The sequence below is a fragment of the Anastrepha obliqua genome, chromosome 3 (genome assembly GCF_027943255.1).
Source record: "Anastrepha obliqua isolate idAnaObli1 chromosome 3, idAnaObli1_1.0, whole genome shotgun sequence".
In the NCBI taxonomy this organism is placed as follows: domain Eukaryota; kingdom Metazoa; phylum Arthropoda; class Insecta; order Diptera; family Tephritidae; genus Anastrepha; species Anastrepha obliqua.
Genome location: NC_072894.1, coordinates 137463303 through 137475980, shown reverse-complemented (window position 1 = coordinate 137475980; position 12678 = coordinate 137463303). Strand labels below are relative to the sequence as shown.

At 35.9% G+C, this 12678-nt stretch overlaps 1 protein-coding gene across 1 annotated transcript; it reads right to left on the bottom strand.

Annotated features, from left to right (window-relative positions):
• Positions 1–880: 880 nt before the first annotated feature.
• LOC129242252 (peritrophin-44-like) lies at positions 881–12600 on the bottom strand. Its single transcript, XM_054878810.1, has 5 exons — positions 12532–12600; positions 6041–6110; positions 1420–1888; positions 1248–1356; positions 881–1155 (listed from the first exon to the last, which is right to left on the bottom strand). The coding sequence occupies exons 1-5, from the start codon at positions 12598–12600 to the stop codon at positions 925–927; spliced, it is 948 nt and encodes a 315-aa protein (XP_054734785.1). The 3' UTR covers positions 881–924.
• Positions 12601–12678: the final 78 nt, after the last annotated feature.

Here is a 12678-nt window from a genome sequence, read left to right as displayed (position 1 = left end):
TCTTAAGTGGACAATGACTAGCACGTTACAATATTATACATCGATTATGCTGACGAAATATGCCTCCTAGCACATGCCTAATCGAATTTAAAGAAATGGGATTTGATCTCCATAAGGAAGCTACGTCATAAGGATTTAAAATGAATTTTGACAAGACAAAGGCAAAGAGTCTGGCAAATAAGTTAGGTGGGTGTGTGGAGATAGCAAAGTTGGCCTGACGGTGGTACGGATGTAGACATATGCTCCCGATTTGGAAAAGCCAGAGGTGCATTCAAGATGTTGTACTCTGTATGTCGGAACAACAACCTGAGTTCCAGTTTAAAGGTTAGGCTCTTTAAGTCGAATGTGCTGTCGGCGCTGCTGTATAGTAGCTCTACTTGGAAAATCACCACCGCTATAACCAGTCGCTTACAAGTTTTTGTCAACCTCTGCCAAAGGATTATATTTCAATTTTTCTGTCCAAAATAACGCCAAAAAAGGAATTGCTCCAAAAACAAACATGAAGCCGTTTTAGATTAGAAGACAGAAATGGAAGTGCGTTGGTCACAAGGAAGACGATAACATAGCGAAGAAGGCAATGAAAATGAACGCAGTCACAGCGAGAGGAAGATCGCATGGCAGACCAAGGGAAACTTGGAAAAGGACTGTGGATCGCGAGACGGCTCAGCTCGGGTTAAGCTGGAATCAGGTGAAGATGTTGTCAAGTAATCGGACGGGATGGGGCGTAGGTGTTGTTGGTGCCCTGTGTCCAGCAAGTTATTCAAGGAAACAATGATGATGATGATTCAAAACTATTCCAACTTGTTATTTTAACATTTTTTATTTCGCAAAAAAATATCCAATTTATCCACACTAAAACAACTAAATATTCTTAGGTGCATATGCATGTACGTAACCAATTAGATTTATTAAAAGACAAGAAAACTAATGCTTCCGGAGGATGTCTTCTTGACGGCGGCAAACGCCACGTTCTTTGTCAAAGTACAGACTAGCTGCGCAACTCATGAGAGCACCCTTACCATTTACGCACATGAAGTACTGGTTGGCGTTACGATGGGCGATAAAGTGAATGCCGTCAGCAGGACATTTAATGTCAACCATGCGAGGAGCGAGCATAGCAGCCATTTGAATCGTGCGTGATTTGGTGCTCGATATCTAGAAAAGTAAAAAAATATATTGTAGCAAAAACCAAAAACCAGCTTTCCCGTGCGTGAGTGTGTATGTATTTACGGCATGGATGGACTTACGGTGCAATTGGCCTTGGCAGGTAAATCGCAGCAATTGCAATCGGTGTTGAAGTACAAGCCATTGACGCAAGTTTTATTTTGTGGCTCGCCATTCATACAAATGAAGTATCTGAATGAAAACAAACATTATTCAAATTTTTCCATAAATATTTTAACAATTTGAATTTTGTACTTTGCGCACGCCGCCTGGCTGCGTACGTAGACAATATTATCTCGGCTTTGGTAAATGGAGCAGTAGTTCGCAACACAATCGACATTCTTCGCCAAATCGCAGGCGCCCAAGTTAGGATTGAAATGCAGAGTATCGGCGCATTGTTGTAATAGCGGAGTACCGGCGAAACAGAGCACATATTTGTTGCAAGTCTTGCTCAATGCTATCGTCGTCAATACATTTTTGTCACACGACAAGCAGGCAGATTTAGATGCCACACACGATTGTGTAGCTGCATTGAAGTACAAATTGTCCCGACATTGCTGTGAGATCGGTTGGCCCTTGACGCAGAGAAAATAATTGGAGCAGTTCGAAATGTCCGTGACAAAGATGTTATCGGCCACACCTTCACAAATATTAACTGACGATGCTCTGGTGGTGACGATGATGGTGGCGAAAGCCACGAAACCGATGGCGTAGAAACGGTTCACTAAAAGGAATAATGAATTGAACGATAATTGAAAGTTTAAACAAAAAATAAAAACTCAAGTGTCCTGCACCAAAACAAACTCACTCTTTGCGAAATAACAGAATTGTCCCGTGGCAGATAAGCGGTAGCGACCGATATTTTCGTCAGGTTGTACTGCAATGTTTGTACTGTTTGCTCGATAAACAGTGGCATCACTTTTATATTCGTACACGCAACATTAGCAACTGTGAAGCACAGCGACTGGTTGTTAAGGTAATGGCAAAGATGCTATCAAGTTGCGATCTTATCGAAGCTCGCTTATGTACTACCAATTGAAGCACGTGTGAGAATAGAAATAACAGAAGTGGCAATTTTTTTTTTATTATTTACAACAACTTATGTACTACTTTTTCTTTACAATGAACTTTAATAATACAGACACCAATTTACATGGTTTTAGGCGCCGAAAATGTGTGTGAAAGTAAAAAAATAAAATTTGATGATTCGATATTTCGTTTGGTTGGAATTTCCTTTGTACTTGATACGCACTCTACACATGAAGCAACAAATGATAGAAGAATTTTTTTTCATTTATTCATACAAAGTAATCTAAATTCATCATCTGGAACTCTGAAAGAATACCATCTGAGTTAAAAGAGGGGGCTATCACCCTTCTCCCGAAGAAAGGCAACTTATCTGAGTGCAAAACTTGGCGAGGAGTCACGTTGCTAAGCATGGTGAACAAAGTGATAAGTGAAGTAATTCACAAAAGGCGGTCCAACTCATTGAACTAAGGACTACGCAAAGAACAAGCAAGCTTTCGTCCCCACTGCTTTTGCGTCGATCATGTAAGATCCTTGAGAGTGATCGTGGAGCAATCGGTTGAGTGGCGCTCGCCTCTTTACCTCTGCTTCATCGACTTCGAGAAAGCCTTCGACACTCTCTACCATGAAGCAATCTGGAAAGCTCTTGAATTCAAAGGAGTGCCTGAGAAAATTGACATCATTATAAAAGAATTGTACTCGGGCGCTTCATGCCGCGTGAAATACGAAAATGCTCTAAGTGGTAGTATACCGGTGTTAGGCAAGAATGTGTATTATCTCCACTCTTGTTCAACCTAGTCGTGGATCTAGCAATGCGATAAGCGTGACAGTACACGCAGGGGCATTTCCGGGGGCTTACGCGGACGACATTTGTTGACTACCGCACAAATACTCAAATGCATCAGCTAAACTAGTTATAAGCGGTATTCCATGCAGTAGCAGGTCTAAGAATTAACATAGCAAAGACTAAAGTAATGCGGATTCACCCCACCGAAACGCAAGCCCTTCAAATTCCCGACACGCCGCTTGAAAATGTATATGAATTTTGCTACTTTAGGAGCATCATTTCAAAAGACAGCGGATCAACAACTGACATATGCATCCGAATATCTAAGGGACGCGTTGCATTTGACATGCTAGACAAGGTATCGAGATCAACCCATATCTCCAGGCACACGAAACTGAAAATATTTGAGGCCAACGTGAAGTTGGTAGTTCTGTATGGATATGAAACATGGAACTTAACAACACCATTAAACCATTGCCTACGAAAGTTAATGCGGTTGTTCTGACCTAATATTATAAGCAACGATGATCTTTGGGCGGCTACCGGGCAAACACCAGTACACATAGAAATTATGCGTCGCAAGTGGAAATGGATCGGACACACACTGCGCAAACCACGGGATGACATCGCAAGGACAGCACTAGACTGGAATCCCCAAGAAAGCCGTAGGTGCGGGAGACCAGCCAACACAACACAAATTAAACATCTAGCTCAAAACAAACCAAATTATAACTTGTATATTGAGGCCCTATGTTTCATCTAGGAACTATGGGAAAATATATATATACAATAAATACATACCTATATAATCTAAATTAACCGAGTTACTTATTGACTACTTAGAAATAGGTGTTAAACATTATAAAATCACACCTCATTTAATAATAACTTAAATTCAGACTTAGGCATAGAAAAATCTATGTATGACTAAAGAATTTGGCGGACTAAAAGCAGATAGTCGCGAGTGGTCAACACAATACCATATTAGGTGGGGATTACGGGGGAACACTTGCTTAAAGGTAGATTCGATACTGAGCTGAGACATTATCCAGAGCAGCTTGGATCTTAAAACCTTCGAGTACATTTTCACCATAAAAAATTTTTCAAGAAAACTATTTGATGTTCGGAGGCGGTATAAAATTGTATAATAATAAAAAAGTATAATCATATATATGATGATCAGATCGGAAGTACTTTTTCCAATAATAGTCACGTGTGACTACTGTCAAACTAAATACATAATTTTTTTCAGTACGAGTATTCATTGACATTTCATCATAGAAAGACTTTGCTCATTCCTATTAACCTTCTAAAATTCACCTTAATGAAGTTTGTCTATATCTACATAAATGAAGAATCATGGAATATAAATTTTGCTTCTAATAGCGACGTTTGATCGGTGTGATCGACCTACATATCTACATATATATTTTGGTATTAAAATTATAGGACCTTCCAGTTTTAGGAGAAAAATTAAAAGGGGCACCAAAAGTTGTAAAAGAAACACGCCACAGTTACTATTTTAATTATTAAATACGCGCATATCATTCAAAATATTATATGTCAATAAACTTAAAAATTGATAACAAACTCTAGATCACAGATTGAGACCCCAAGTTTTATTTATGTATATATAGACTAGCATGTAAACTTCATTTAGATATCATATTATTTTACTTATTTCTTCATACCATCAAAAAAGCGCGAGTACCTGTAAAATACCTTTTGAAAATAACCATACAAAATAGCCAAGCAGCCTCTTACGCATTGTAATTACTTTTAGTAAAACATAAAAAATCTAAAGACATGCCTCTGAAGCAGTTCCAAGAAACATTTGTACCTACTACGTGCATGTCTGTATATATGTACATAATTTACAAGCATACTAACAACTGATAATTCAAAATTGGCGCTTTCAAACTTTTCGCTCAAGTTCAATGTTATTGAATTTTAACAAAAACAGCAAATAACAATTTCGAAATAATTCTTTTGCTTTCATTTCAATTATTTATACACAGCGCGCACAATTTTTATTGAATGAACATTCATTGATTATGTCAATTACTTATGAAAATTACTTTTATTGTACTTTCAAATGCCGACGAGTAGATTGGAGTGATATGCGCGCTGGTAGTAATACAGAACATAGCACATACATACATAGATACATAGTTGGAAGTTTAGGTACTGGTACTGGTAACATACATAGTTACATAGTTGGGAATCTGGTTCCGGCGGAAATGTGATATGGCATTTGTAGAGATTTAAAGATTTTATGTTTCGTGTTACTTTTGATATGGCATTTGTAGAGATTTAGAAATTTCATTTTTCGTGTTACTTTTTTAGTGGAGAAGACGTACAAAAATACATATTTGAATCCTTCCAATGTTCGGCAAGTAAAGCTCGCTTTTGAAATTTCACAAAAAAATACGCATGCGCTTCAATTACGAATATAAATGGTAAATCCACTAAAAAAGCATAATTCACTATAGAAGCCAGTGGAGTTGCAGCATCACAACCATAGCAGCATCATCTTTGAGCACGGCATAATAAGCGTCCAGATGTCAAAATCCTATCACAAGCTTTCATACTGCTAAATCTCTCCAAATCGCGGAGAGGCAAGAAAAACTTACAGAAGAGCACCACTTGAATACGACTGAGCATTTTTCATCTGTTTTAGTCCTTTCGCAGACAAACGACCGACAGTAGCGGGAGCCAGCAAGCAGAGTGAGATTCCACTAGTGTATAAAACTGAGTCGCGTAAAAAATAGCTAACTAAATACACAAATATACAATGAAAAATATCTCTAAAATGTAGTGCTAAGCTGCCATCTAAGGTTAAATGTAAAACGCAACTATTTAATAAATTTTGTAGAAATTTGTAAATGGTAGTACTTTAGTTAAATAAATCGCGCAAACGTGACAATCTAATTGGTGAAAATGTTGCATTTCGCAATGAGAAGTGTGTGAAAATGTATAAGCGAAGTTGGCAAGAATTGAGTGCAAGTAGGTAAAAGCCGAGGGAAATTTTCAAGGACTCGTCGGGACAGTCCACATACATACGAACAAATGCATTCAGTTTGTGAAAGCGACCAGCAGCAGCAGCAGTAGCAGCAGCAGAATTAGCAGCACCCTATGTGTTCAAAATAGTGTTAAAAGCAACATATAAACAAGTATTTATTTGTGTACAATTTTTTGTGTATTTGCGTCTGCCAAACGTTGAAGACGGCAGAGTCAGGCGAAACGTGAAATTCACCAAAACAAAGAAAAGTAGAAGGCAAAGCAACTAATTGGCAACGTGCTGAAGGCGAAAGTAGAAGCCGTGAGTGCAATTGAAATAAAAGTGAGTATAGCCTATGAAAAAAAGCAAAATGTTGAAAGTAAAAGAAATTTGAACCTAAATGTGTAGTATTTTTTATGAAGGTTTTTAAAGCATTGAGCAATGAAAGGTATGTCACCTAAAAAATATGTATAATTGAGAAAAAAGTTCAAGTATCATTGAAGCAATACCTCAGATGTGCGATTGTATTTATTTGTCACAGAATTGAAAACAGTATTGAAAAAGTGCACCACAATATTGCTTAATAAACTTTTGGACATCATTTTTTGCACTTGTAGAAATTTTATAAGTAATCAAAATACATAAGAATAAATAAATGCGTAAACATAAATACAAAACCCGCAGCGCCTATAACGCAAATATGTAAAAATAAAAAAAATTCCCACTTGGTAGGCAGGGCGTATGAGTAACTGTTTACTTCTTTGGAAATGCGATAATAAGCATTTGATTTAAAGGTAAAATTTTTTTGCTGTTGTAACAGACATAACAAAACACATTCCATTTATTTGAAAACTGCTGAATAAGCTGTGCATAGACGTAATTTCTGTAGCGTCGGCCCAAGGAATACCTTAGGAAAGGCTTGTACGGGCTAACTCTGAAAGGAAATCACTCGGAGCACCCATTATATTCTTAAGAAAAGTATACTTTTTCAATTCTTCTATATTTTATAATTGAACCAAAGTACATATAACGACAAGAAGCTGCAATTCCGACTCGTTCCTTTAACAAAACCGGGTTCGAAAATGTGAGAAGACAAATTACCAATTAGAGCCGACGCGAATAAATTTAGAACTAATTAGTTTAATTTGACTGCTTTATGCATTGAAAGCCCAGAGATGAAATATCAAATAACAAAAGAAGTTGTTTCTAATAGTGGTCGCTCCTCGGTAGGCAATGGCAAGCCGCCGAATGCATTTCTGCCGTGAAAAGATCCTCCAATATCTGCCGTTCGGAGGCAGCATAAAACTGCAGATACCTCCATTTAGTGGGAAAACATTAAGACACGCACTACAAATTGGAGGAGAAGATCGACCAAACAACAAACAAAGAATGCCGGCGTCAATTACATATGCATTGAAACTTCCTACCCGACTTTTGTTAGACAAACTAATTTAATTTAAATGAAAATGCAGTCCAGATTACCGTCAAAAAAACTCCAAACTTTTTAGTTGTCTTTTTCAGTCGTCTGAGTTAGTATTAAACGGCCATCAGCGTAAACAATAGACTGTCAATTGGTCATCTAGATTATGATTTGACCTCTTTAGACTACATTTTGTGATGGCTCATTCAATTCAATTTGACGACTTGGAAGTAGCCAATCTGGGTGTTATTAGCGAGATATTGATACATACTTTGGTAATGAATCTTTTAGCAATCAAATGTTTTTACAAGTATTGAGTACTTGTTGTCAGCATTTGACAATCTATACTTTCAATTTGGCAGCACTTAATTTTTTACAAGCAGCTGTTTTGGATGGCTTTAAAGCCTTCAAATTGGAAAATTTTTATTTGGAACCGGTAATAAAATGTGTTGGAAGGAACGACGATTCCTCTAAGGCAATGAAAATGTCAAATAAATTGAGCACTATTGGCCTTAAAATAGGATTGTGGCGTAAATACCCTCATGTCGCAATAACTCTTATGTATGTAGTATGTACTAAGTCCTTTGTAGCACCATACGCCTGGTACAAGTACAAAAGTACAAGTATTTATTCGAAACTTAATACTAAATACTTTGAATGGGTACTGAGTACAAATATCAATTTAATACTTAGTAACCAGCTCCTTTTTGTTCTCAGTACGGATATTTTTAAAAATAAAGTACTTTCAAGTATCATCGCTGTCAAGCAAAAAGTCCTGATTGAGTATTTTTAAATTATCCTGTAACTCAAATTACAATAAGAAGGGAATACTATAAAGCCTGATAATATTGAAAACAAAGAAAATAAAATTTTTCTCCTACTTAAACAGAAATTTCAAAATTTGAATTTAAAAATTTGACTCAGCATAGACATAGTGAAGCACGTGAGGGTGGGTATAGATCTGGTTTGATATGGAGATATACATACATACCTTTTGCATTATATTTCACTGCTAACGTCTGCTCTCTTCTATACTTGGACTTCATTTGCTTGAAAGTAACGTTTTGCAATCAGTAAAGGATTTCTATAAAATTTTATCAACTGCTACGGGATACGGAATTTTCTATTTATTGTCACACTTTCATCTAATATGATACTGTTAATAAATAAAGCCATGAGTTTTTAACACCACATAAACAAAGATCTGGTGGCCATTTCTCCTTACTTTTCTAAAAATATTTTTTTTTATTATGATTCAGCTTCAGCAAATGGGCGACATGTATGTACAAGTACCACCACCACTAATTTGTTTTTACGATTTTTTCTTTAATATTTTAATACTAAAACTTAATTTTTTTATTAATCTTTTAATGCGCACTTAAGCCTCTAATGCACACTTTCATATGCGCCTGACACAAGACGATTCTGAAATCGGATTTATAGCTACGCTATGTGAGAAGATTTGAAGGATGCTTGCGTAGCTGACTCACATAATTTATTTCTTATTCCACAACTGGTATTGAGGATTTTTTCATATGACAGGAGTACGCATACTCGGAGGTTTGCCATTACTTGCCGAGGGTCGGCCTCTATTAGAAAAACTTTTTCTATCATTTGACTACGGCGGTCGTTCAGAGGCGGAGTAAAATGGCTCAGCACAAATTAGAACAGGAGCTCGGCCAAACACCCAGTATATATATATTTATTGAGTTATTATATAAAAATGTATAAATTCATTGAAGCTACAAAAGAGTTACATATGAATTCAATATCACTAGCAGAAATATGTTTTGAAACAACTAACTCAGTATTTCATCGACAATGTTGACAATAAATTGGAAATTTTTCATGCAAATTAGTGTATTCAAATTGGTGTCGTGCTTTTTTTCTTAAATCCTGGCTAAACACTATCAAAAACGATAAGCAGCGAAGCGAAGCCAACAAAGGGACAACCCAGGACCGACTAACCTGAAGATTGCGTACGAGGAGGGTCGACCTCAACTAAGGGAACATGGCGAGGACGAAGAATAAGAGTAGAAGAAGAAGATAGAAATGATCAAAAATATGTTGGTCGAACAGAAAAATTGTGTGCAATAAAAATAATTTAATACCTTGAGACAAATCTCCGCATTAGGGGGTTAAGGTGAACTACAAAGTTACGTAGAATAGGATTTTAGTGCAACCTAGGAAGGAAATGTTATGTAAACTTGAATTGTTTTGAAAGTCGACACATATATGTACATATATACTAAATATGTATTTTTAGAAACGACGGTCATAATCTTTATGTATAATTTTATAGATCCTTCACTAAATTTCATTTTCATATTTCATCCCTCTCCCGCGCTTGCATACTTAACGATGTCAACAACATTTAGGTACAAAGCCTAAGAAGTAAAAATCAGAATTACAGATAATCATTTAATGCTGAATCATCTTTCACATAATTACAGTACAAGTTTTGTCTTAATAATCATTAACATTGTCGTGACTGCACGCAGCACCCACCATTCGCAAGGGCAATAAGAGCAATGGTAGTAGTTTTGACAAAGCAATGGCAGTTATGGCGCGAGCTTCTTGCTAAAGCAGAGGAAAACCGCCAAGCTTTAATTACAACTACAACTGCAACTACAAATAAGCAGGTAACCTTATCGCACTGAACGAGCGCTTGAAACTGCATATCATATTTATACTCAATGTATGTAATTGTATTTGTGTATGTGCATGTGGGCATATGCTTTTAGAACCCATATACGACTTTGTATAGAACAAAGTTTGCTGTGCACATACATACAAGTATATACACATGTGTAATTGTAAGTATATTCGTAAATTTGTTGTTGCGTTTGTCTTTGTGTTACATTGTGTTGTTCATATGGTAGGTATCCGTGAGTGGGTACTTGCACTTGAGCCACATGCACGACCTATAAAACCACTTGAAGTGCCATACAACTGAACAACAACCGCACGACCGTCACCACCCTCACTCAGGTCATCAACTGGTTACCTGTGTATTTCACTTCAGTCATCTAACTACAGCCGAACAACAAAAACTATACAACTTATATACTACACTCTTTTATGCTCTGCTTTTATTCTGTGCACCCGAATGCATTTTAATTATTGACTTTTGCGCCGCAATCAGTGCCGCTGAATAACTGCATAGCAGAAGAAGCAAATATGATAGTTGTTTGGTAAAAAATATTTGAAACATAAATTAAAATAACATGTGACATTTTCAAGCTACAATCGTTTATGTATGTATGTAATATCTGTACTCTCTCTCTTTCTCTCATACTTACAAATGTATAAAATGCAGAAAATTTCTTTGAAGAAACATCACTTAAAAACTATGGCACCGATCTGAACAATTTTTACACGCCTTTGGGTCGTAGATGGTTTGTGTGCTACACTAATTTTAGCTGGGTGTAGCCACCTGTTTACAATTAATTTAAAGTAGATATATGTAAGTCTTACAACTGTTTATAAGAAAAATCTATTAAAAAAATAATTTTTAGACAGCGTTGCCACCTAAATTCGATTATAAATATAGTCACTTACCACACATTTCAGTGGAATATTAAAATATGGGTATTAAATGAAGAATATTTAAAAAAGCGTAAATAAAAAAAATTCGTATTGTCACCTATTTTTTGGAAATAAAGAATTTTATTTAAAAAATATAATTATACAAAACATATATCGCATACATATTTCAATGCGAAATTAAAGATAGCTTTAACCCAATAATATTTTTAAAAGGAGCTGCTGTCTAAATTTAAAGAAAAATTAAAATTTATGACAAAGTTTAATTAGAGGTGGGAATATGAGTATCAAACACAATCTGCTTAAAAGAATGAACAAGAATACTTAAACAGCTTTAATAAAAAGATATTTTTGGAAATTAAGAAATTTTATTTATAAAAATATAATTGTAAAAACATATATCGCATACATATTTCAACGCCAAATTAAAGATAGCGTTAATCCAATAATATTTTTAAAAGGTGTTGCCGTCTAATTTAAAAGAAAAATTTAAATTAAAAAAAACAACTTTTGATCAATTAGAGATTGGAATATGAGTATCAAACTCATGTGCTTAAAAGAATGAACAAACTTATAATGAAAACTATCTGTGTATGGCGTTGCCACCTCACTCTTGAGCGCAAATGGTAAATAATAGTCCAAATAAAATAAGTATTGGGACGTGGCAATCATGCAAATTATGATTGGAAATATTTTAATTTTAAAGTATTTTTTGGCGGTCGCCGTAGCCGAATGGGTTGGTGCGTGACTACCATTCAGAATTCGCAGTCGGCTTGAAACTGTAGGTCCCTCCATTTATGGAACAACATCAAGATACACACCACAAATAGGAGGAGGAGCTCGGCCAAACACCCAAAAAGGGAGTACGCGCCAATTATATATATATAAAGAATTTTTTAATGGCGCTGCCACTTATTTTTATATTGAGAAAGTGTTGGAGCTGGCAACAAAAATCCTTTCCGTTTCAAAAATTTAATGTTATCAAATATTTTAATTTTATACGCGCGCGAAGCTGCGCGCACACCAGCTTTCAAACTTCATATAAGAATAGTCAGCATAGGTATTAACCAGTGCTTATTGATTGAGGTGTACATGAGAAGCAATGACAGCAACGGAAAATGTATGTGTGTGTAAGAAAGATAAATGCGGCAAAATGCGTTAGGTGTGCATTATATTCTCCTGTTCCCCTTTCTAGCGGTAGCTCGCACTCGCAAATTAATTACATTTGCCTATTACTAGTGGCACTTTGACTGCGGATGCCAGCACTTATATTAGTTTAATATATTCCATGCGTACTTGGTGGAAAATTTGTGAGAAAAGCACCAGCGCTTCATATGATAGCAAAGTGATGTATGGTATTTATTCGCCATTTATGTAGGTATTTATTAGTACTACCACGAGCACCACAGGCTAAAGGTTAGGTGAGCGTGGTTTAATCGATTTCTATTATCTATGTGAGTATTTTGGTGTAGATGTTTTTATGTAATTCATATATGTTTCTATGTAATTCATATATGTTTCTATATAACTCACACAAACCCTAAAAACTCAAAAAATATTGCTTAAAGAAATGAAAAGTGAAATTACTTTGATTTCCTCCCAGAATTTGATATAGTAGGACCAATCATCATCATCATCGTTTCTTTTATCTGCCATTGGAGCATAGGGCCTAGCTGGGTCCAATATTGTGCACAATTCTATATTGACCTATTGAGTCGTCTTGCGGCATCGCAT